The following is a 26,144-nucleotide window of genomic DNA, read 5'->3' on the forward strand; positions in this document are numbered from 1 at the left end:
ATCCTCCCAGCCGGTACCCTATCTGGCATACCCGAGAGTGTGATCCACAGCCCAAAAGATCAAGTTTAGGAACGATCATATCCATTTCGCACAATAACATAATCAAAAGCAAGAACAAATCATAATGTTCAAGTAATTTATAAGAAAAGTCAAGAAAGGATCTCAAAAGGATCACTATAGAATATCAGAGTGCGGAATAACAAGATACCAAATCAAAAGACAACTGTAGAGTATAGCGGAAATATACCCTACAAACACATGCGGAAGGTAGATCGAAATCTAAATAAAGCTCTAAGCTAATACAAGTAAAGTAAAAGATAAGTCTAGAAGAAACAAAGGAAATCTAATCCACATCTTCAGTCAGCTCTTCTTGTTCTTCAGTCTTCATCTTCTTCACCTTGCGCTTCCTCATACGGGCCGTCAAAGAAATACAAACCTGTAGGGAAGGCTAACAACAGATTGCACAAAAAAAAGGAATGAGTTTCGAAAGAAACTCAGTAAGGCAAGTTAATCCATAACAACATAAATAACATGGAAGCAAACCATAACAAGATGCAATGCAATATGAAACAAGTAATGTATGTATGCATCTAAACTCTATGTATGCTGGTCTCTATGGCAGACATGCTTTAAGTCATAGCACCATACTTCTTTGGGTAGGTCCGCTCACATCCTCAACCATTTAAGATATCTTGGATTCCCTCCAACCATTTAAGATATCTCGAGCGATCGATTGGTAATGGGTCCTGCATCCTTCTCGGACAATTTCCATGGTAAGGGGTTAAGTCAACACACTCTCTCACAACCGTTTGGCATAAGTACCGGCGCATGTCAGGGAAAAGCCTAGCCCAATGCAAGTCATCTAGTCAGTTATATCAACTCAGTTCCAGATATGTCCATTCCTCGTCCCTGACGATCCTTTCCGGTATCGTTCGCACTAGAGTCAGCGTATCCTATGGCACCGACCAACTCGGACTACGGACTCATCAACCCTATTGGTTATCCACATATGGTAAACGGGAAGCTCTCATGTCCTCTCACGGATATAACTCACCGATCTCGAGCGCCCATGAGCCCAAGTCTAGCCATATGCAACCCTCCAATAAATGGCCCCCACAATGTGATTCCCGTCCTCTCACGGGTTGGTTACCGGTCTTGAGCGCCCGTGAATCCCCATTGCTACCACGGGTCGTTCGGTCTCAATACCCTTCCGAATCGGGTCTGATATAACAGGGGTATATCCTAGCCAAACACTGCTAGACATCCCTAGGTATGACAACCATTGATTCGGGAAAGTGTCGATGGGCAACCCTGGAAACATCCCATACTATTTCCGATAATGTCCAAGGACAGAAGTGTCAAAAGGACACTTCCCAATCCCAAACCAAACTTAAGCAAACACATTCTCAGATCAGTCATGACATACACAACCAGTAGTTCATCATATAAAAGAGAATGTAAAAGCAACATCAGATTAAGCAGTAATAAGTAATTCATATAACATAAACAATGAAAAGATGATATAAATAAGTGCTACTGTTCCCACAGTAGGAGATCTGAATTAAAATACAATAACAGTAGGTAATCTCATAGTTTCATAAAGTAGAAACCAGAGAACAAGCAATCTATGTAGTTAAGGAATCAACTGTCCTTACCTGATTATCGCCGAAGATAATCCAAAGATCAAAGAGAGAGACACCAAACATGGCAAATAAACCCCTAACAAGCATAGATACAACATTAGGAAAGATACCTAAAAGATCGAGAGAGCAAACGAATCAAATCGAGCGAAAATTGAAGCTACTGACTTCATTGGTCGATTGCCTTGGTCTACTGACCCAGTCGACCAATGAGTCGACCAATCGAGTCAGTACGGAATAGTGAAAACTGTTTTGGCCATAACTTCTTCGTTTGAAGTCGGATTGATCCGAAATTCGAAGGGGAACTTCTTAGGATGTATTAGAATCATAAGGGAAGATAAAATCATCAAGTCATGGTAAAAAGATGGGTTCTTGATTTAACCCAAGAAATTAGGGTTTCAACCTTTATGGCTCTCATGAAAAGGTTATGATCACAGGAAGAAAGGGAATGGTTGCAATCAAGAACATAATAAGAAAATCTTGTTTAGGTTAATAGAAACATTATGGGAAGATAATCATGGTCAAAAGATGGGTTCTTGATCTAACCCAAGAAATTAGGGTTTCACCCTTATGGTTCCCATAAAAAGGTTAAGATCACAGGAGGGAGGGAATTGATGATTGGCCAACTACAACAAGAAGAATTAAAGAATATTGAATTTAGATCAACCTCCACATTACCCATGAGGTTTCCCTCACATGGGAGGTTACCAAAAAGGTTCTCAGATAATCACCCAGGTTAGGGTTTCAAAGGATTAGGGTTAGGGTTTCGAAGATTTCACTGGCTGAGGTTAAGATCATGATGATGATCATAGATCTCAAGGAACAAGATGAGATCATGGAGTGGATGGTTGCAAGAGTGCATCATCTTCTTCCTGATCTCAGCCAAGAACAGATTAAAGAAAGAAAATCAGAGATGGAGAAGAAAGAAAAGAGAGTAGACATACCTTTGATGCGAGAGGAAGAAGATTACTTCAAGTCTTGAGAGAGATCACCAAGGAATGCAAGGGAATTGATTAGATTAGGGTTCTAACTCGTTCCAGAGGCTTAGGAGGCATAGGAGGTGGAGTATTCCCGAGATTAGACTTAAATAGAGGAGACATGACCAAATTGGTAAATTCAGACACCATTGGTCGATTGGATTGGTCTACTGGTCCAGTCGACCAATGAGTCGACCAATCAGAACAGCAAGGTTCAAACAAGGATTCGGAGGGCTATACAAGGTCAAATTGAGTGAGGTTTTCTTCTACGAGTCAATAAAGAAGTCTAGTTTCCAGAAATACCTTCGGATCAAGAATTGGAGTTCATTAGGTTCACCAACTAGGCTCATCTTCTTCGATGCGCAAGCAGGATTTGACAGACATAGTTCAGCAACTTTGGACAGGGATTTGGAAGGTTGTATGGGGTCAAATTGAGTGGGGTTTTCTCTTGGAAGTCCATTAAGAAGTCTAGTTTCGGGAAATATAATCGGATTGAGCACAGGAGTTCATTAGGTATTTCAACTAATTCACCCCTCTTCGGTGCGCAGATTCAGAACAAAACTGACAATGCTCTCAAGTGAGGGGCATCATCGACAATGTCCATGGGCTTGGGTTCCGACACCAAATCGTCAACCAAAAGGGTCTACAAGCAACAATATAAGATCAAATCAAGGTCCAACTTTAAGGTCAAACATTTAAACTAACCCTTCTTTACCCAAAACAGATAGGGTGCCCTGGCTAGGTTTGGGCTGGATTTCACAACTCCTGAGATAACCTTTAGGTTATGCGATGATTATCCCTTCGATAATGATTATCCGCAGCCGTCAATTCGAGTCTGCCATCATTAGGGTGATTACCCTAATCCATAAGTAGGATTAGGGCACGCTTGCAGCCGAATAAGCTTTCTTCTTCAGCAAGCCATCTTCCGGATCCGGTTCGCTGGGGAGCGAGTCGGATCTCTCCGTCTCGACCGGGGTCGAGGGTCGGACCAGGTATGAATCCGGTCTGATCATAATCTCTCCATATCATGAGCCCCCCCAGACCAAGCGTTCGGTCGATCCCGAGGGCTTGGTTTTTAATTGGGTTCGTCGTCAAGTAATAATCTCTGCGTGCTTCATTAAATGCCATATCACATTTAATGCGGTGGTCACTTTTCCTCGAGCGTTGTGAGTGTAAGGCCACATATCTCCTTGCAGTTGATCTTTCGTGGCTCACGTCATCCAGGCGACGGTTTCCGAATGCCTATTTCGGATTCGTAAGTTCAAACTTTCAAAACGTCTTTCGATCTTGATCGCTGATTTTGAATCAATCTCGATCGTTCAGATTCCCGAACACTCGTGCGGGAGTTTTAAAAGCGGTTCGTTGTCTTCGTAGGTTTCATTCTTCCTGTCTGGAATTTGAACCTTTGTTGTCTGCTTCGCGCCTTCCTGCTCTCAAGCTTCCGCCTCACTGAATATGTAAGTTTACTGGTCTTTTTCTTTTTGTAGTTTACTGAAACAAGTAATGGCGGACGATAGGGCTTCTCTAGTACCCAATGTTGGTAATAGCAGTGATGCTTTTGCTTCTCCTGCTCCCGAACGAGTCGGATAGTGATAACAAAACCCTAATCGTCCTCCTCTGCGCGAGTTCGCTGAAGTTTCTCAAAAAGGTTTTGAAAGAAAAACCGAAACTTCTCCTGTCCTTCTCGAGTCTGGATCTTCCAAGATTGTCGAGTCTTCTAGGCAGCCTCAAACTTCCGGGTCCAATGGTGGACCTGGCTCTGTTCCCTCCATTTACAATGAGGAAACCCTTCTTTCAGCTGTCCAAGATTTTGATCTTCCTTCCTCATATCAGGTTAGGGCTCCCCACCCCGATGAGAGGGTTGATTCATCCCTTTCGGGTGAATTTTCTCTGTATATAGATGCACTTTGGAAAGCGGGGTTCGCTTTCCTTTTTTAATCCTTTGTTCTCCATGAGTTCTGAATCATTGGAACATTTGTCCCAGAATGCTCCTCCCCAATAGCTGGCGTCTCATCGTCGGCTTCTTGGGTTTGTGTTTTGAACTTGGCATTATGCCATCTCTTTCTCTCTTTGTACATTTTCATGTTCTTTCTATCTCCCATCCTCCCGGATGGGTTTTTCTGTCCAAACGCAATAAGGCTGAACTTGATTGGAGGGGCAGCATCCTTGTCAAAGGAACTTGCCCTTCTAACCACAAAAGATGGCGCGAACGATACTTTTTCTGTCGAGCGCCTCCATCAGATCTTAACTTCCCAACCACCTGGAGGAGGTGTACTTCTTCTTCCGAGAATAACCGAGGCCTTCCCTTATCCAGAGAAGACGAGGCGGCCATCAGGAAGATCAAATCCATTCCGTGGTATCAAGAGATACATGGATTTGAAGTGGAGTATAACTCCATCCTTCAAGATCTTGGGGCTTGGCTCATTGTGAGCTTCTAACCATCATCCTTTAATTTGACTGAAGTGATATGTTTTGAATTCTGACTCTTGTCCTTCTTCTTTGCAGTGCCTCCAAGAATGAACCTTGAAAGCCTGCGGGTGAAGGCCGCCAGGGCCGTTGTGATAGCCGAGCAACGATCGCCCAGAGTCTTGACCGTAGATCAAGAGGCTTCTCTTCCCTCTACCGACCCCTCTTATAGGGGTATCAGGAATATCAGGCCTATAGCTGATGCTTCGGGTAAAGGGAAGAAAACGATGGTGGAGAGGTCTAATGTCTCTTCCTCCGCCCGAACCAAGAGGAGGCATGACACAATTGATGCTCCCTCCAATAAAAAATCCAAAGCTTCAACGGATGGTGAGGAGGTCTTCACCCCCGGGTGGACCCCGAAGGCGACCGACAGGGTGACTCGGATCCCGAGAAAGCTGCGAATGGAGCTCCCTCGGTCTTGCTCCTTCTGATCTCCAGGAATTTGAAGCCCTGGATGACACCTCCCTTGTTAGTCAATCTACAAGGTACCGGTCTTCTTGCTTAGTTATTTTTTCATAATTCCTTATGACTTCTTCTGATATTTTTCGCCTTCCCAGGAATGTTGTGTTGAGCTTTTATCAACACATGGAAGCATTGAGCCGTGTTGGTCACACCAGCTCCTTGCTGCAAACCTGTGAAGAGAATTTGGCGAAAGCCAATTCCGAAATAGACCAGTGATCGCAGCTGCCCGTGGAGCTGCGAAAAGCATGAGGAAGAAATGATTTCCCTCAAGGAGGCCCTCGAAGCGTCGAAGATTCGTGCCGCTGCTGCCGAGCGCGAGGCCAGGAAGCAAAAAGCAATTGCCACGTTGTTTGGTGACAGGCTTGAATTCAAAAGTAGGGAGCTTGAAGAACATCTGAAGTTGGCGATCCCTAGCAAGCCCGAGCATATAAAGCCAGAGCTTCGGAAGGAGTGTGTTCGGAAATACCTGAACAGCGTACCTTTCTCCGAGCTGCTAGGTATCTACAACCTTCAAGCTTATCGCCTGGGGCGCGGAACGACGTTTGGGAGCAAATCCTCGATCAATCCCCGCTTCCGACACTTGCTCCTTTTCGTGAGGTGTGCCACAAAGAGGTCTTCGGGAAAGTTGGTATGGATCTCCCGGACTGGGCTCAGGAAGAAGATGATCCTTTTCCAGCTGACCCTCAATATGAGGCATACCTGGCTGACGAGCCGGCACTTCCAGAGGAGAAATCACAAGCCGAGTCTCAAGTTGCTGCTGTAGAGGACTCAGCCGATGCCATTCTTGAGGAAGGCTCTTCTCATGATCCTGAGAAAAGTCCTCCTGACCAGGGTCCCTCGGGCAACAATGAAGAAAAGGCTTAGGGAGTTATCTTTTTGTACAGATTTACCCTCTATTTAATGAATAGACATTTCTTTCTCATGTTGGCCTTTATATTTCCCCGTCTCCTGCCGAAATCTTGCCTTGAACATCAAAGTATAAATGATAAAACTCATCACTTAACTTCACATTCCTCGCCGAATAGTAATCTTGTAGAAATATTGTGAAGATGCGTTTCGCGAAGATGCATTAGTCTTCCCCGCTACTTCATTTATTGCAAAGTCCGCACGTTTCCCTTCTGCGAAGTTCAAACGTTTTCCTGCTTTTGTATACCATTTACTGTTTCCAATGAATCGGAAATACATCCATTATTTTAATGGCGGTGCGACGATTGGAGGTATCTCTGCATCAGGTGCTCGCTTCCACATGTTTCCATGTGGCATCCCTCCGACCGTTGATCTTGCTTTTTGCGGATTTCGAAGCGTCATTTCGATCTAGGTCGTCGGTTGTCCTTAGCCTTCAACCGTCGTCTTAATACCTGAGGCTATTTAAAGCCTTCGTGGGTACTCTCCATCTATCCTGACTTCTACAAGTTAGATTTGCTAAAGTGTTAAAGCGACCTTTCGTCCTTCGGCCTGCTTCCGTATTCCTCGTACTCCAACAACAGCTCTATCAACTTCTGAACAAGTGAGTTTTTTGATTACTCATCTCTTTCCCCACTTCCCCCCTGAGTAAACTGCATAGTAGTTATACTTGGGGTTTAGTTTTTTGGTTTCTCAGAAGTGATAGAAAGTAGGGTTTCCCCCTTGTTGTTGTCGTTTGTTTCTGTACTGATACGGCTTGTTTCTTTGCAGAGTGGCTCCCAAGATCAACCCGAACTTTATCAGAGCAAAATCTTGCAAGAAAATCGTTCCGTCGGTGGTGGTTGGGGCCATTGCGGTCGTTTCAGCTAGTGAATCCTCCAAGCGTAAGGCGACTGCTGCCGGTGAATCTTCAAGTCAGATTCCCGCAGTTTCTATTGATGTCGTCCCTGCGCCTCCTTTGCCCGAAGTGATCGCTCGTCTTTCCCAGGAAGATCTTGATCACTCCGTTGCCGATGGTGTTGCCGGCGCCCCTGCTGGTGAGCCTGTTGGTGCACCCCCGAAGGAGACTCTTCGGGCATCTGAGGCAACTATGTTGGCGTCTGATGAAGGTGTGGTCCCACCAGGTGCTGCTCCTATTTCCAACTCTAGTGTTGTTTGGCATCCTCCTCTTCTCCTTCTGAGTTGGAGGATTTTGCCACTAGGAAGCGCCGTCGGGTGACAAGTGATGCAGCTCATCCTTCTCTTGGTGTAGCTTATCCTTCTCATCCTTCGCTTTGAATTAGTGTCAAACGAGTTTGACAGAGCGTTGGAATGGTGTACTCGCTGCTCGAATGACTTCGAGAGCGCAGTTCTTTCCAAACTTCTAGATGAAGTCTTTACGAAGTCACCTGGTGATGTAAGTCTTTCTTCATTATCCTCCGATTCTGAAAAATTACTTTTCCGCTCCTCGTTAACTCGGAAGTTGTTTGCGGAGTCTTGCTTGGTAACTTCCACAACCAAGTGGAAGCAGTTACTAGACTCAGTAGATTGAGCAATGAAGTTTCTAGGCTTTGGGAAATCTCCGAAGCTAAAGATGTTGAATTTGCTCGCCTTCGGAATCTAGCTTGGGAGGTGGCAGGAGAGAAAAAATTCGATGATTGGTCGTCTTCGGTCAGACTTGGATGATGCCAGGGAGAAAATCCGGCGACTGGAGCGAACAGTTGGAAAGTCAGGAGCCAAAGGATCTGAAATGTTACCCGAAAGGCAAGCTGTTGTTCCTTTGCCCGAATCCCTTCCAACTGATGTTCGCAGAGCCTGCGTCTTCAAGTATTTACACAGTAAGCCTTTTGTTGATATGCTGAATGCTTATAACTTGCAGGCGTACCGGGATGGTGAGAACGAAGTATGGGAATCAATATTAAGGAAGGATCCTCATTTTGATACGACTCCCTACAGTGTTGTTTGCCATCCTGAAATATTTACCGACCTGGGTATTCCTCCTCCCGACTGGACCAAGGATAAGATTGATCCTCCACCTTCTGATGGAGCGTGGGATTCCATGGTGTCTTACTACATCTGAGAAGAAAGCATCTGCAACTTGAAGACTGTTAAAACCCGTCGGTAGTGGGCTAAAATGACCATACTTAGTGAGTCGGTCAATCACTACCAAGACAGCCGTTTTACCTTGAGAAACAGGGAGTCCCGTAATGAAATCCATGGAGATTTCTTCCCATACCTGTGCAGGGATGGGTAATGGTTGGAGTAAGCCGGCAGGAGTTTGTGGGGGAATCTTAATTTGTTGACAAATGTGGCAGGCAGCAACGTAGCGGCGAACTTCTTTGGCGACGCCCTTCCACTAGACATTAGCCGTGAGTCTCTTGAGGGTTCGCATATAGCCAGCGTGGCCTCCCGTTGGGGAATCATGACATTCGCGTAGGAATTCGGTGCATAGTGATGATGAAGAGGGAAGCAGGATGCGTCCTTTGTAGAGCAGGACTCCATTACGATCTTCATACTGTTGATATGCCTCATCCCCAGTATGTATTTTGTTGTATATATTCTGGAATTCAGAAGAAGTGGCTGTTTCATGACGCAACTGATCCAAGAAAAGTGGTGAGGGAGTGGTGGTTGTGAGATTCTGTAGTTCAGGCATGCGAGACAGGGCATCTGCACCCTGATTATCTCTTCCTGGTTTGTATTGTATCTCAAATTCAAATCCCATTAATTTGCTCAACCAAAACTGCTGCTCTGGTGTTTGAATTATTTGAGCTGTCAGTTCACGAAGGCTACGGTGATCAGTGCGGATGATGAACTTACTGCCCAGAAGATATTGCCGCCATTTGGAGATGGCCTGAGTAATAGCAAACATCTCACGAACATAAGCCGAAGCTGTCTGTAGTCGAGAAGAGAATTTCCGGCTGTGGTAAGAGATGGGATGCCCTTGCTGAGATAGAATGGCACCGATTCCTTCTCCTGAAGCATCAGTTTCGAAGACGAAGGGCTGTGTAAAATCTGGAAGGGCTAGTAAGGGAGCGTGAACAAGCCGTTGTTGTAATGTTCGAAAAGCTTGTTCTGCAACGCTGTTCCATTCGAATTTTCCTTTGCGTAACAGATGAGTGAGTGGTGTTGCAATCTGAGCATACCCTTTGATGAAGCGGCGGTAATAGCCGGTGAGGCCCAGAAAACCGCGAACGCCCTTTATATTCTGTGGAAGAGGCCAATCGGATACAGCTGCAACTTTAGCTTGATCAACAGACAAACCATCTCCAGATACGATATGTCCTAGGTAATCCACTTCTTTTCTTCCAAAGGAACACTTGTTCAATTTAGCATATAATTTTTGTTGCTATAAGGTACCTAACACGGTTTCCAGATGGTGCAGGTGTTCTAGCCAAGTTTTGCTGTAGATGAGGAGATCATCGAAGAAGATTAAGACAAATTTGCAAAGGTATTGCCAAAAAATGTGATTCATGGTTGCTTGAAAGGTCGACGGTGCATTTGATAGACCGAAGGGCATTACAAGAAATTCGTAGTGTCCTTTGTGTGTTCGAAACGCGGTTTTCTCCACATCTGCAGGTCTCACCCTAATTTGATGGTATCCTGCTCTAAGATCAATCTTGGAGAAGAAGGTAGCACCGTGGAGTTCATCGAATAGTTCATCCGCAGTGGGGATTGGAAACCTGTCTCGGATTGTAATAGCGTTAAGACCGCGATAATCTACGCAGAATCTCCACGTTCCATCTCTCTTCTTGACAAGGAGCACCGGCGATGAGAAGGGACTGATGCTCGGCCGTATTACACCGCTGCTTAGCATCGCCGTGACCTGCCATTCAATCTCTGTTTTCTGAAAGTGAGGGTAGTGGTAGGGTTTGATGTTTACGGGTTGGGCATCCTTGTGTAAATGGATTATGTGATCATGGGCTCTTTGTGGAGGAAGCCCAGTGGGTTCATTAAAAATATGGGAATAGCGGTCCAATAGGAGATGGAGTTCTTGTTGGGCTATCTCAGTGATGGGCTCATTAGGTGGAGATAATTCAAGACGTAGGAGGACCACTAAATCTTGGGCCTCATAGGCCTTGCGTAAAGCATGGTGTTGTAATTGGGTAGGAGTGTGGTCTATAGCCCCATTAAGGATAAATGTTCGGTCAGCCTTTGTGAATTGCAGGGTAATCTGTTGATAGTCAAAGATAATGGGTCCTAAGGTTGCCATCCATTGGACCCCTAAGATCACATCCGCTCCAAAAATGGGTAGTACATATGCTTCAAGGGTAGTAGAGTAATTTTGAAGAGTTATAGGCATACCTTGCACGAGTCCTTCACATAAGAGCTTATTTCCATCACCGATTAGTACTGATATGTTTTGTGCCTTTTCAACCATTAGATCCAAATATCTGGCCATTTCGCTGCGGATGAAATTATGGGTACTCCCCCCATCAATTAGTACCTGAACCGGACGGCCTGAGATGAACCCAGTGAACCGTAATGTAGTTGGTGAATGAACTCCCATGAGTGAAAACATCTCTCAAACCGGGCCCATAGCATGGGTTAACTCGTCATCAGGTATGTTCGTTCTTTCTGAATATTCTGGTTCATCTTCTTCATCAAACTTTAATAGATAAAGTTGTCGTTGCTTACAGCGGTGTCCCGGAATAAACTTCTCATCGCAGTTATAGCAGAGCCTCTCTCTATGGGATTGCATCTCTGTTGAGGTTATGCGTTTGATGGGTATTCCAGAATTCTACACTGATGGCGGTGTTCCTTTGATATAAGCAAGAGGTGCAGGAGTAGAAGATCTTACTGGTACAGATGTTGTACGCATGAAAGAACGTTTGGCCTCTGTTTGGTTTTGCTCCTGAATTCGCGCCAGCATCACTGCATCCATTAATTCTACTGGTCAAAATGCTTTTACCTCGTGTCGGATTTCAGATCGAAGACCAGAAACAAAACAGCTTACTAGAAAATCTGTTGGTAGCCCATCTACTCGATTAGCCAAAGCTTCAAATTGAGCTTGGTAATCAGTGACGGTAGAAGTTTGTACCAATTTAGATAAAGCTGCTCGTGGATCTTCATAATCTGTAGGACCAAATCGCATCTCCATTGCTCGAGCAAAGGTGGTCCAAGAATTGAAGAGTTTTGCCTTGCTCACCCATTGGAACCAATGAAGAGCAAGACCTTCCATGTGGATCGATGCGAGATTGAGTTGCTGCTCATCAGGTATTCCATGAAACCCAAAGAATTTCTCCGCTCCGAAAATCCAGCTGACAGGGTCATTTCCGTCAAATTTCGGAAAATCTACTCTCGCAGGTCGCATTTGGATCGAACTGGGCACAAATGAAATTGTGGATCCCGGTGGTGATCCAAGTATTCCACGATTATCTGAAATTGGTGTTTCAGTAATTTTTCTTCCTTCCATAGCAGTTAATTTGGACATAATCTCAACCAAAGTGTGTCGTTGTTCTGCTAATGCGGTCTTCTGCTCCTTCATGGATTCCTGAAGGAATCCAATTTGAGTAGTGTGATCCGTTGATGCTGTGCTAAGTTGTCGTAGCAATTCTTCAGCCATTCGAGCTCTGGTTCCGTCGGCCATAGATCCGGCAGGTCGGACCAAATTGATGCAGTCACAGAAGAACAGGGGAGTTGCAGAAGAAGAATTAGAAAAGGAGTAGAGGAATTTGAGGACTTTGGAGAATAACTTATTTCATATCCTTTCTCTATGGCTGAGCTATTACATTTATAATAAAGAAAACAAGAGTAATTTGAATCGGTTACTCCAGATCTGTTCTCACAACGTGAAGTTTGTTAGTGCAAATAATCTTTCAGAAAGGCGGGAAGTTGTTTGGTCCGTCGTGGTCTGCCAGCTGGGCTAAGTTGGACAGTTGGGGGTGTAGTATGTGCATCATGGACAGCTGGAGGTGTGGGATATGTAACACTTTATGTGACGAACTAGAAATAAAGCAAGTAATGGATTGTGATATTAAAAGAAGAGGAAAAATTTCAGGGACATCAAGAGTAAGAGTCAACAATCAATACTTCAACTGTAACTTTATAGATCTAAAAGCCATATATTAATATTACATTCAACAGTGAGGATAAGCTGAACCCTTTGAATATGAATCTCAAAGAAAAATCTAATTCAAAAGAAGTAGAGTGAAAACTTACCGACAGACGATCTTTAGTGAAGATTCAAGGTGAATATTTCGCAGGACTTAAAAGAGGTCTGCAGCCACCGAGAGCGTTCTTGCTAAAGCAATAGGGTTTCAAAGTGAGGAAAAAAAAAGGTTTTCATGAAAGGATGTGTATTGTCCACATCTTCAGTTAAAATTTTTAAGTGAATTCATGTAAATAAAGAGAATGAAATTTTCATCATAATAGATATAAATAAAAATGAAACTGAGAATAGATGCCAAATACTTTAAAATAATAAAAAAATTTAATAATTGAGAATGATAATAGATACCAAAAAGAGCCTTAGAAACATGAATTTTGAACCCGTGCATCTATACTCTCCAATTATTTATAGATAAAGGGGAAAAAATTCCAGCTAGCTCTAGGTGATGCGGCATGACGATGATTGGGCACTGCCAATTGACATTGCACAGAGATATAATCATATATGGAGCTTCTGCTTTCTTCCTAGCTTTGTTCTCTTTGAATCTCTATCCATAGAAGCACCAATTGCAAAGTTGAAGCTGTAAAAATTCAATGAAACTGTTGGGGTAATTGTATTACAAATTCTTCAAACATACAAAGATGAAATCGCAATACAATTGAGAGATGAAGATCGTCTTTAGCCAATCCGGAGAGCTTGAAGTTGCAACCGAACGAACCACCGATCGATGAGGTTGAGTCACACCTTGATGCTGTCTTTAAGGTAATTGATGCACCCTACTACCAAGGGTTCTTCGCACCACCACCTCCAAGATAAAGCAACCTCCAACTAGAAGATGAGGTAGTTCTTCTAGTCCCTTCAAGGAGCCAAAAGCTAGAGCACAACACTTAGACAACTCAAGAAAGAAATGAACTTTGTAGAACAAATAATGTGAGTGAGGAGAGTCACAATAGCACACAATATGCAAGGAAGGGTTGGGTTTATATAGGCCCAAACCACACCTCCCCACAAGGGGAGAATCAATTCTCCACTAATGGAGAATCAATGGTTTGTCCCTCCTCCACTAATGTGAATAAAACCCCTTGACCTAACCTCCCCACTACTTGGGGAAGTAACTCTCATATTCACTTCTTTGGAATGAATAGGCTTTAACCCATTCAAAGACCTTAACCCCCACTCATGGTAATGGCCATGAATGGTCATGAAGTTGAAATGAGAAATAAAGGTCAAGAGTTAGAATTTGAGTAATTCCACCATTCAAGTTAACCCACCTCATCACCATGATCAAGACCTTTAAGACCCATGACCAATGTCATGAAGAGCCTCATAACCAAGGCCATGAAGGGCCTCCTTTAACCAAGGTCATGAAAGGCCTCCTTAACTCATGGTGCCTCATTACCACCCTTACCTCATGGTGCCTCATTACCACCCTTACCTCAAGGGTCCCACACACAAACAAAACAATTAAATAAAAGAAAAGCAAAAACTAATTTTGAAACTTAATATATAGATAATATAGATTTTAATAAAAAACCTAACAATCCCCCACAAGTTTCAAAATTGCAAAAAAAGACTCGTGTTGTGACTTTATTAGACACTAAAGGACACATCGTTGTAGGTGTCTTTCGGACTTGAACCTACACTAGGTCTAATGAGTCGCGCTACAAAGTACGGGTAGAGTCAGACTCCTTGAACCTTTCCTCATTAGTGTAGCTGACCGCCCCATCATCCATGTCCTAAAGGTCGACTTTTGGAGCTACCTTTTACACTACACATTGGACTTTTGAACCGGCCATGTCCCTTATCTTGGATTCATGAATGTTTAGAGCACTCGCCTATAAGTTCTCATTAGTGGCGGCCAAACCACCTACACCCACTTAGGTTAGTCTCTGATGTGTACCACAACTAACACACCCCCACATTCCTTGGGATTAGACTAATTAAGAGCTTCGCTCAACCTTACCCTTGTGGTAGTACTATTACCTTCATCTACACCCTAGAATGGAATAATTATAAATGGTAGTACTTGAACCGGTCTTCCCATGACTTCGTTTGTACCCCTTGAACCTAATTCAGGTATTTAGCCTCTTCACATAGGTAGGGTATCCATCATGTGACCCGAGGATAAGGCATTAACCCCATTCCTGTAGATGCAATACAAAAGTTTTTGACAGACATAGCCTTTGTGAACATGTCAGCTTGATTCCTTTCTGACTTCACATAATCGATAGCTATCATTCCTTCATCTATGTACTGTCGCACAAGATTGTGTCTAAGGCGTATATGCCTCCTTTTACCATTGTACACCTTATTCTTGGCTAAGTGAATAGCCGCTTGGTTATCACAATGTAGTGATACCGATGGCGTCGGTTTTTCCCACAATGGTATATCCGCCATTAAACTTCTAAGCCATTCGGCTTCGTTCCTCGCCTTCTCTAAAGCTATGAACTCAGCTTCCATGGTAGAACCTGTTCCACATGATTGCTTTGTGGACTTCCAAGAGATTGCACCACCTGCTAGTGTAAACACATACCCACTAGTGGCTAAGGATTCGTTTGTATCCGAAATCCAATTAGCATCGCAATACCCTTCTAAAATCGTTGGTTTACCACTATAGTGTAAACTATAGTCTATAGTACCTTTTAGGTACCTTAGTAATCTATCAATTGCACTCCAATGCTCTTTACTTGGATTTTGAGTATGTTGACTCAACTTTCCTACCGCAAGAGCAATATCCGGACATGTACAATTCATAAGATATGAAACTGAACCAATGATTTGTGCATACCTTTTCTGGTTCACTGGTTCGCCCAAGTTCCTTTTCAAATGACATCCCACCTCAAAAGGTGTTTTGACTGCTGAAAGTTCATGGTAGCCATACTTTGTAAGTATGTTTTCCACATAACGAGCTTGAGATAGTGAAATACAATTCCCTTGCTTGATGATCTTGATCCCAAGAATCATATCAGCTTCCCCTAAGTCTTTTGTGTCAAAATTAGACATCAAAATATGCTTAGTTTGATTCACTATTGCCAAACTCGTCCCCATTATCAACATATCATCTACGTATAATAGAATAAATACGCCTTTACCACCGTGAAACTTGCTATATAAGCACCTTTCGGCATTGTTGATGATAAAGCCATTTGAAATTAGAGCCTTGTCTAATTTTTCATGCCATTGCTTAGGCGCTTGCTTCAATCCATATAAGGATTTTCTAAGCTTGCAAACTTTTTGCTCTTGTCCTTTTACAATACAACCTTCTGGTTGTTTTATGTAAATTTCCTCTTCTAAATCACCATTTAGAAAAGCAGTTTTTACATCCATTTGATGAATGACCAAGTTATGTATTGACACAATTGCCAACATAACTCTTATTGAGGCAATTCTTGACACAGGGGCAAATGTGTCAAAATAATCGATGTTTGGTTTTTGCCTAAATCTCTTGACAACAAGTCTAGCCTTGAAACGATCAAGGGACCCATCACTTTTTAACTTCTTTCGAGATATCCACTTGGTCTCCAAAGTTTTAGAGCCAATTGGTAAATCTACCAATTCCCAAGTATTATTCGCCAAGATTGAATCAAGTTCACTCTTGATTGCCTCCTTCCAAAAGATGGCATCTAGTGATGTGATAGCCTCTTTATAATTAAGAGGATCCTTATCTACCAAGTAAACAAGCCACTCATCATCCTTATATTTGGGTCTTTTGAGTCGTTTGCTTGTTCTTGATTGATTTCCATCACTAATACCCAATTGATTGATATTCTCTTCAATTGGATCCAACTCCCCATTGATCAATTGGCTCTCCTTACTTATAGGTAAGGCGGAGTTAAAGGGGAAAATTCTTTCAAAGAACTCAACGTCCCTTGATTCTATGATGCTATTTGGTTCAATAACATCATCCATGGATTTAATTACCATGAATCAGTATGCCGTGCTATTTATCGCATACCCCAAGAACACACAATCACATGTTTTGGGACCTAGTTTCCTTTTCTTGGAATCCGGTAATAACACCTTGGCCAAACAGCCCCAAACACGTAAATGTTTTATACTTGGTTTTCTACCAAACCATTTTTCAAATGGAACCATACCGGTCTTGTTATGTGGGATTCTATTTAATAGATAACATGAAGTCAACATGGCTTCCCCCCACATATCAAGTGGTACATTAGAACTCAACAACATGGAGTTCATCATCTCTTTAAGAGATCTATTTTTCCTTTCCGCTACCCCATTTGATTCCGGTTGGTAAGGAGCGGTCGTTTCATGGATAATTCCATTTTCCTCACAAAACTTATCAAGATTAAAATACTCAGTCCCTCTATCGGTTCTAAGTCTTTTAATCTTCTTGCCAAGTTGATTTTCAACTTCCGTTTTGTAAGATATAAATGCCTTTCCGGCCTCATCCTTTGATTTGAGCAAATAAATCATGGTATATCTAGAATAATCATCTATGAAGGTGATAACATAATTGTTTCCTCCCCTTGACTCATATGACTTATAGTCACATAAGTCACTATGGATCAATTCCAAGAGATCACTCTTTCTATCCATAGTCTTGTGAGGCATTTTGGTTAACTTAGCCTCCACACAAGTTTTACACTTGTCCTTGGGAGATTCCACCTTTTCGGTGATCATCCCTAACTTGCATAGTTTGATGATATATTTTACACTACTATGACCTAACCTACCATGCCACAAATCAAAAGAATTAGACGAAACAACAAAGTAAGCAGAAGAGGTACTAGCCTTTTCAATTACAACATTGGAAATACTAAGTACAAACAATCCCTCACTAAGATATCCCTTTCCCACAAATACATTGTTTTTAGTGATAATTGCCTTATCACTTTCAAAAGCCAACTTCATTCCTACTTTATTAAGCAAAGGAATTGAAATTAAATTTCGCCTAATATCCGGCACATGGAGAACATTGGTGAGAACAATAGTTTTTCCCGAAGTAAGTTTCAAAGTCACCTTACCTTTTCCCATAACAGGGGCACTTTGGGAGTTTCCCATAAATACCTTTTCATCATTTGAGCCCATGGAATAGGAGGAAAACATCTTGAGATCACCACAGATATGTCTTGTAGCACCGCTATCCAACACCCAATCCTTTGGTTTTTCAACCAAATTGGCTTCTGTGATCATAGCTACAAACACATCATCTTCAACTAGGTTCACCTTTTCAACTTTTTTCTTCTTGAACCTACAATCTTTCTTAAAATGGCCAACCTTTCCACAAACAAAACAAGTCAGTTTCTTCTTCTTAGAAGACTCATATATTCTTGATGACTTTTCCTCTTCTTGTTTTGCTTGTTGGTTTCCACCAAGTTCGCTTTTAGGCGACTTTCTCCAAGATCTTTTTCACCTTTGTCTTTGAACCGGTTCCTTTCTTCAATCTTGATCCTTACAACCAACTGGTCTAAGGTCAATCCTGTCTTCTTATGTTTCATAGACATCTTGAAAGCATTCCATGAAGGTGGAAGTTTCTCAATCAAGGCACCGGTTACAAATTCTTCAGGTAAGACCATTTTCTCTTTTGCTAGCTTCCCAACCACAATTTGAAATAAATCAATTTGGGTTGATATTGTGTCACTATCTTTCATAGTAAAATTTAGAAAGCTAGCCACCAAGTATTTCTTTGAACCAGCATCTTCAAGAGAATACTTTTTAACCAAAGCATCCCAAATCGAATAAGCATATTCTAATGAACTATACACATGGTATAAGTCATTAGATAATGCATTCAGAATTCGATTCTTGCATTGGTAGTCCGCTTGAATCCAAGCCACCCTTTTGCCCTCCTTAACAGGATCAATACTTTTTTCTGGCATGGGTTCAGTCAAGGCAAATGCCACCCCAATTTGGGCTAAGGCAAATAGCAACATTTGCCTCCACCTTTTGAAGTTTTGACCTCCAAACTGTTCGATTTTGTCGAACTCAAGTGACAATCCTCATCTTACCCAAATCCGGGATAAGATCTCACATCGTTGGAATTACATTAGTGGGGATTGAATCATGAGTAGCAAGGAATGGATATCTCATACCATCTATAGCAACGAAAGTGTCGTCACCTTGTTTGTTGACATTACCTTCAACGGTATTGTTTGAAGGATCTCCTCCGGTGTTAATTCCATCAACAACCTCAGTGTTGTTGTCTCCGTCTTTGTTGAAGTCGCCATCTCCAAGACTTGCCATTGGATCTTCCAAAGCAATTACCTTAAACTTGTTGGGGTAATTGTATTACAAATTCTTCAAACATACAAAGATGAAATCGCAATACAATTGAGAGATGAAGATCGTCTTTAGCCAATCCGGAGAGCTTGAAGTTGCAACCGAACGAACCACCGATCGATGAGGTTGAGTCACACCTTGATGCTGTCTTTAAGGTAATTGATGCACCCTACTACCAAGGGTTCTTCGCACCACCACCTCCAAGATAAAGCAACCTCCAACTAGAAGATGAGGTAGTTCTTCTAGTCCCTTCAAGGAGCCAAAAGCTAGAGCACAACACTTAGACAACTCAAGAAAGAAATGAACTTTGTAGAACAAATAATGTGAGTGAGGAGAGTTACAATAGCACACAATATGCAAGGAAGGGTTGGGTTTATATAGGCCCAAACCACACCTCCCCACAAGGGGAGAATCAATTCTCCACTAACGGAGAATCAATGGTTTGTCCCTCCTCCACTAATGTGAATAAAACCCCTTGACCTAACCTCCCCACTACTTGGGGAAGTAACTCTCATATTCACTTCTTTGGAATGAATAGGCTTTAACCCATTCAAAGACCTTAACCCCCACTCATGGTAATGGCCATGAATGGTCATGAAGTTGAAATGAGAAATAAAGGTCAAGAGTTAGAATTTGAGTAATTCCACCATTCAAGTTAGCCCACCTCATCACCATGATCAAGACCTTTAAGACCCATGACCAATGTCATGAAGAGCCTCATAACCAAGGCCATGAAGGGCCTCCTTTAACCAAGGTCATGAAAAGCCTCCTTAACTCATGGTGCCTCATTACCACCCTTACCTCATGGTGCCTCATTACCACCCTTACCTCAAGGGTCCCACATACAAACAAAACAATTAAATAAAAGAAAAGCAAAAACTAATTTTGAAACTTAATATATAGATAATATAGATTTTAATAAAAAACCTAACAGAAACAATCGAATTAGTAATACAACCAAGCTTGTGACTGTGAGGTAATTAATTAATCAATAAAAGAAATTTGCCTGTTTTGGATTACTCTTGCCAGGGAATCTCCAAGATGATTCCAGTGGTGATGCTCCCAGAAATTTGTATCTTCACACATTCGACAAGTCTGTCCTCGGCACATTCAATGCGAATTGAGCTGATACCTCCTTTGCTTGTTGCTGATTGGGCCAATAATCTAATGTAATTACTCCACCATCGTCATCCATATACGACCAATTCAACGTATTCCAATTTTGACAACGCTTCTGCAACGTACCAAGTTCTTTGTTCTTGTACAAGACCTCGCAGAATTTTACTTCGTAGTCACCTGCATCGATATCTAAAATCTCAATTGCATCATTTTCGTCCACCGGAACTCCAAACCAATCAAAGCCTTGGAAATGACAAATGTAGATTACATCTCCATCAATACCATTCTCAAGAACCTTCCCTCTTAGCGAATGGAAACAGCTGATTTTTTTTTCCTTTTGGTAGATGGAAGCAGAAACGTCTATGTTGAAGATCACAGGAACACCCAATACTGATGCCATGATTTTTTTTGAGAAATGCAGAACAAGGCAAAGAATAATACCACCATCATATATCCGTTGATTTGCAGTCAAGGAATAATGGTAACATGACTTGTCATCCGACAATAGTGTTCCCTGCAAATAATCATGACAATAGTTAAAATAATTAATTATTGGTACGTAGTTTCTGTGGAAACATGATCAAGAGGACCTGCACCTGTATAATCTTCTTTTGAGTATGTGTCAAGTTATGGGATCCTCGCACATCCAATTCGTACAATGATTCAAATATTTCCTCAAGGCCTGGGATTTCCTCTAGTTGTCCACAATTCTTGAGCTTTAATGTTGTCAACATTTTTAACTTTGACAGATCAGGGAGTCGTACCAATGAATAACAACCTTCAATACAAAGTTCAATCAAACAAGAGGGAAGTGTTGGGAGGTCTTCCAATTGTCCACACTCCAAAATCTTTAATTGCTTCAAAGTTTTGAAGGCTGAAAAAATTGCTGGGAGGGATTTAAGCCATGGGATAGCAGTGATTTCTAGCTCCTCTAAATTTAGGGTCATTGAAAAATCATCATGAAATTCAGTGATAAGGATTTCTTCCAGTTGTATTCTATCCAAAGATCTCATTCCCCCGAATGATCTCGGTAGCTTAACAAGTGCGGTGCTACATCGAGAATCAAATACCTCAATCATTTCAAGTAGTCCAACATTATCGAACAATTGCTTGAGTGACTCGCAGGAATCAAAAACATTAAGCATTTTCAGAGAACACATCCCTGGGGGTTCTTCTATTCTTGTGTATGACAACTCAAGCTTCTCTAGGTTTTTCAGTACCGTAATTGAGTCGGGAAATTTCTTAAGTGATGTGCACCACTTGAGAATCTGACTTTTGAGTTGACTAAATTGTCTAATGGACTTATCTAACTTATCTAACTCATCCAATGAATTACATCTTTCAAAGTCTAATTGCTTCAAGAAAGGCAACCATGAAAAGTTGGGAGACTTTGATATGCTATAACAATTATTGTGATTGAGAATTTTTGACTTTTGAAACTGCTGTAAACAAAAAGAAAACATACATATTATGAACTATAAAACTTAATATTATTAATGAGAAAAAGAAAAATGTTGAATACTATACCTCATATTCTTCTGGAGGTTTGACATTCCAAAACTGAATAGAATTGTTGTCTGATAGCTTGACATAAACTAATCTCCTCTAATATAAACTGGAAAACTGGAAACTTCTCTTCGGAAAACTTTCAAACCAAGAAGAAATGCTAAGAAACCTTAAATTAGGCATCAACTCCAAAGATTCTGTAGTTAGATCAAAAGGTAACTGTGAGGCATGTTGGAGGCTTATTCCTTCTATTGTGTCAGTTTCCTGTAATAGAAACAGGAAAAAAAAAAAAAAAAAAAAAAAACTCAATCAAATGGAAATTGTTGGAAATAGAACTATATTAAGAAAAAGAAAAGGGGGGGGGGGGGGAGAGGGAGGTGTTTAAGGGTTACCTTATGCCCACTTAATACTTCCACAATGTCACCATAAGACCATAGCCTACTCCGCTTACTTGGATCTTTACGGCTTTTTTCTAAGACAATTTCTCTTCCCATGTCCCGGATTTGATCATGCATTGTCAAGTATATACCATCAAACTTTAGGAGGGACATCTTTGTTAATCTGGATATTGCTGGTTTTGGATAAAAGCCACAAGATTCCCATATGGAAATTACAATTTCCTTTTCCCATCCAATGAAAAAGCAAGCCGCATCAAGAAATATGTCTCTTTGGAAATCATTTTCCAATCTGTCATAACTTATCCTTAGCTTTCTTTGGACTTCTTTAGGAGGAATTTCTTTCAACGATTTTAATGTGTGTTCCCACTCATCTTTGTCACTTAGATCTAATAGATAAGACCCAAATACCTCTAGAATTAAAGGTAACCCTCCAGAATGTTGTACCACATCATGTGAGAGTTGCATATAATCTTCAGGAGGCTGGCTATTTTGAAAGGCATGGCAACTAAATAGTTGAAGAGAATGCTCATGATCTAGCAATTGAGGCCTGTATATTTTATCTCCATTAACTTTAGCCAAGTTCAAAATATGTTCGTCTCTAGTTGTAATTATGACCCTGCTTCCTTGACCAAACCATTTGAGACTACCAGCCAAACCATCTATCTGTTCTTTACTATCAACATCATCAAGAACAAGAAAAACTTTTTTCCTACTAACTCTTTCTTCTATTAATCCTTTTCCACTATGGAAATCTCTTATTTTAAATTCTTCTTTGAAAATATCCTCTAGGAATTGCTCCTGCAATGACACTAGACCCCTAAATTGTGCTGCTCGTTCTCTAACGTCTGAAAGAAAACAATGCTTATTGAAAGTTGAAAGGATGACATTGTAGACAACCTTGGCAAGAGTCGTCTTTCCGACACCACCAAGACCACAAATTCCCACAAATTGAACATCATTGGAGCCAATATTTAATAATGATAATATATCATTTACTCTGGAATCCATGTCAATAGGGTACTTGCACTCAGCCAAGCGTGTCCTATAGACCAATTCCATTAGAGCCCTTCTGACAACTGATTCAACTACCTCTGCTTGATCCCTGTAGTTATTTTATTTAAAAATAAAGTCACAAGAGCGAGCAGGGAAATGAAACTATCAGGTAGAGAAGAACAAACAGGTTGAAGAATTTTTTGCAATGAAAATCTGTAAAATGCTAACAACTATAGAATGAGGGGGAAAAAAAAAAACATAATGAGACTTAACTGGAGAAAAATTTTGTGGGCTGGAGACTTACTTAGTATCGTCAAGAACATCTCCTTTCATTTTCCCTACCACTCTCAAAGCTTCCCTCCAGCTCTCTACTTTCTCAGGCTCAAACTTCTTTTGATGTTCTAGGAATGCTTTCTCAAAAGTTCCGGTTTGATTCCGAACATCTGATGGGTTGACAAAGAAGAATATGGGCATAATTATTTGTTTGTTGGATCTATGGCATTTAACTATCTCAGCAAGTTCGTCTAGACACCATTTGCTATCTGCATAACCTCTAGAAAAGGCAGGAATTGAGATTTTGGAACCCCTAATCGCTTCACAGAGGGCTGGGCCAATTGTTTCTCCAGTCCGTAGTTTTTTACTATCAAGAAAGGCATTGATTCCTTTCTCATTCATAATTTTGTACAGGAATCCAATGAAATTGTTGCGAAGATCTTCGCCCCTAAAGTTGATAAACACATCGTAAGTCGAAGAAGGTTCAGTTGCAGAGGCAACAGAGGAAGAAGAAGCTGAGTCTAAAGCGGCCATGATTGCAACAAAGATAAGTTGTTGAAACAGCTCTAACTTCTCGTGACAAGCTGGGATTAGGTAAATGCCTTAGAGGCTAACCCAGTGAAGTAGAGGATTTATTCTTTTCTTGGTTTCAGAGTTGATTGGTAGAGCAAAGTATTTTGCAACTTTCGTGGGTTTTTTTTCTTTCTTTTTTTTCTTAGTATGGAAAGTCACTATTCTAAAGAAAACCGTGAAACAACCGAGGTTGCATGCCTACATAGCGTCTAGAGCCAAGGAATAAAATTAGGCCAAACCGTCGTACACGAAATCAACAATGCCCTCCTAGCAAGAGCGTGCGCAACTTCCTTGTGCCTTCGAAGAATAAAAGCATTTTCAACCAGCTCCATTTTGACTCTCAACGGTGGTACGTCTCTTTCTTTGATTTCTTGGTTTCCGTGTAAATTTGGTTGAGGAAATTGTCACACAATTTTCTGTCCTCGTGAAAAAGCACCATTGGTCAGTGATTGTGATCACATTGCCTTCACAAATATCCAGATTTCATGGACATCATATTTAATTTCATAAATATATAATGATTATCACCAAGCTCTCCACTTACTTTAAGTCTTTAACCTAATTATCTGATTAACTAATTTACAGGAGTTGGAATATCTAGTCATCAGTTGTTTGTTTGCAGAAAATTTTTATTACCAAAAGAAGGAAAGAAGTTTTTGTTTGCTGGCCTTATGGAGTTATTGATGCTGCTCACCATGAACGAGAATAAGTCAGCTTGAAAATAACATTGGGTGATCCCATCCAAACCTGCACATCATCATCCAAGCTGACTTGTTCAATTTCGTCGCCGGATGGGGAGGGACTGTGGTGGGGTTTCTAGCTCAAGGAAGATGATTCTCTCTTCACCCAGGGCGCAAAAAATCAACGAAAATTAATTTAGGGGTATTTTAGCTTTTATACACCTAAAAGGGTATATTGGATATTTTACACTCCATTCTTAACAGTCAAAGTGCTTGACACTTTGTTCAGAGGGGGCACAATGGATTATATCCCCTTTAAGGGGGTAGTCTCGAATTTAAACCCCACTTAAGGGGGCACCATGCAAAAAATTCAATTTTTTTTAAATTTAATTTGAACCTTTAAGTATGACTGATGGACATATGTTATTTATCCATAGGGTTAATGACTTGATGACGATATGTTGGGATTGTTATAAAGCTTTTGGTGTACTGAGCCCCTTGAGGGTTGATGCCTTGATTTCTCCACCTATTCATAGGGGTGTAAATGGACCGGATTCGGATCGGATAGTGGTAATACCATATCCGCATCCTATTATATTCAGACGGATTCGAATAATATCCTATCAGTTTTTGGACGGGTTCCGTTGGATTCGAATGATAATCGGATAGTTATTTTCTTAAGTAGCTTCTTTTTTAGATGGACATAAATACATATTGAATATAAGTTTTTGACTACCTGTTTATTTTTTTACCCTTTTATTTGTGAGGGCTAGGTTTGAAATTTAAGAATTTAGCAATTTTGGTAGCTATTTTAGTAGAAAATCTAGAAAAATAGTCACATATCATAGGTAATTTTTTATAAAATTAAGAATAATAAATCTAAATAAGTAACTTAATCAGATAATTTTATCAGACGGATAATAATTGGTAAGAAATGGGTATACCATAACCGCATCCTATTAGTTATCGGACGGATTTAGATACCCTAAAAGGATGCGGATACGAATTCGGAAGCAGATTTCGGTTATCCATTTACACCCCTACTTATTCACATGCCTTGCAATGATTTGAAAAGTATTGGAGTAAGATGCGGCTGAACACGCTAGATATGGATTCTAAGGAAAGTCTAGATGGTTCCTTCTCCCAATTACGAGGAGCACTCTGTGCTTCCTGACGGCTGCTGACCACAAATTACAGGGGGAGCCCACAGCATTAGGATAATGGGGTTTTTTTTAATATTTTATTATTTTTTACTTCTGGGCCCCACATAATTTGTGGTTGTAAGGCTGTCGGGGGTTCTCTCTCCCCTTCAGAAAAGATGATCCACACTCTTCTATAAGGAGGTAAGAGTTTGTTTCGTGTGTTATATGCGTGTGAGAGAGGTCCCTTAGTGTATGAGACCCTCGTGATGTAATTCTCCTTTCACAATTTCTTTTAATAAAGATGACCCCTTAGCAAACCAAACCACCAAAAAAAAAAAAAAGTCATCAACCCATTGCCATTTTTTTATCTAAGACACATTTTCTCTATCTAAGCTAAAACTTGTGTGATAAGATATAGCAAAATCTAAGTGTGATTAGCAAACATAGAGCTGTTCTAGTGGTGAAACCAACACTTCTTAGTGAAGAGGTCATGGGTTCATCTCTTACATCAACAAAAGATAGCTTAGTATTTACCCTAACCTGCTACTTCCTTAGTGCCTTTCATTGATACAGTTGTGTACCTTATGCTATGTTTATCTTAGACCTTTTGCAGACTTAGATTATTTACTAGTATTAATAACCAACGGAGGTCTCAACATATTAGGCAGACACACTGTCATT

At 41.1% G+C, this 26,144-nt stretch overlaps 1 protein-coding gene across 1 annotated transcript; it reads right to left on the bottom strand.

Moving 5' to 3' along the window:
• Positions 1-19,771: 19,771 nt before the first annotated feature.
• LOC149002346 (TMV resistance protein N-like) lies at positions 19,772-23,602 on the bottom strand. The gene is made up of 6 exons (XM_089138693.1): positions 23,100-23,602; positions 21,797-22,904; positions 21,545-21,668; positions 21,426-21,436; positions 20,495-21,340; positions 19,772-20,412 (listed from the first exon to the last, which is right to left on the bottom strand). The coding sequence occupies exons 1-6, from the start codon at positions 23,600-23,602 to the stop codon at positions 19,858-19,860; spliced, it is 3,147 nt and encodes a 1,048-aa protein (XP_088994819.1). The 3' UTR covers positions 19,772-19,857.
• Between the last annotated feature and the right edge of the window lie 2,542 nt (positions 23,603-26,144).

This window comes from Hakea prostrata, chromosome 10 (assembly GCF_041222555.1).
Source record: "Hakea prostrata isolate BN-2017 chromosome 10, UWA_Hpros_2, whole genome shotgun sequence".
NCBI lineage: Eukaryota > Viridiplantae > Streptophyta > Magnoliopsida > Proteales > Proteaceae > Hakea > Hakea prostrata.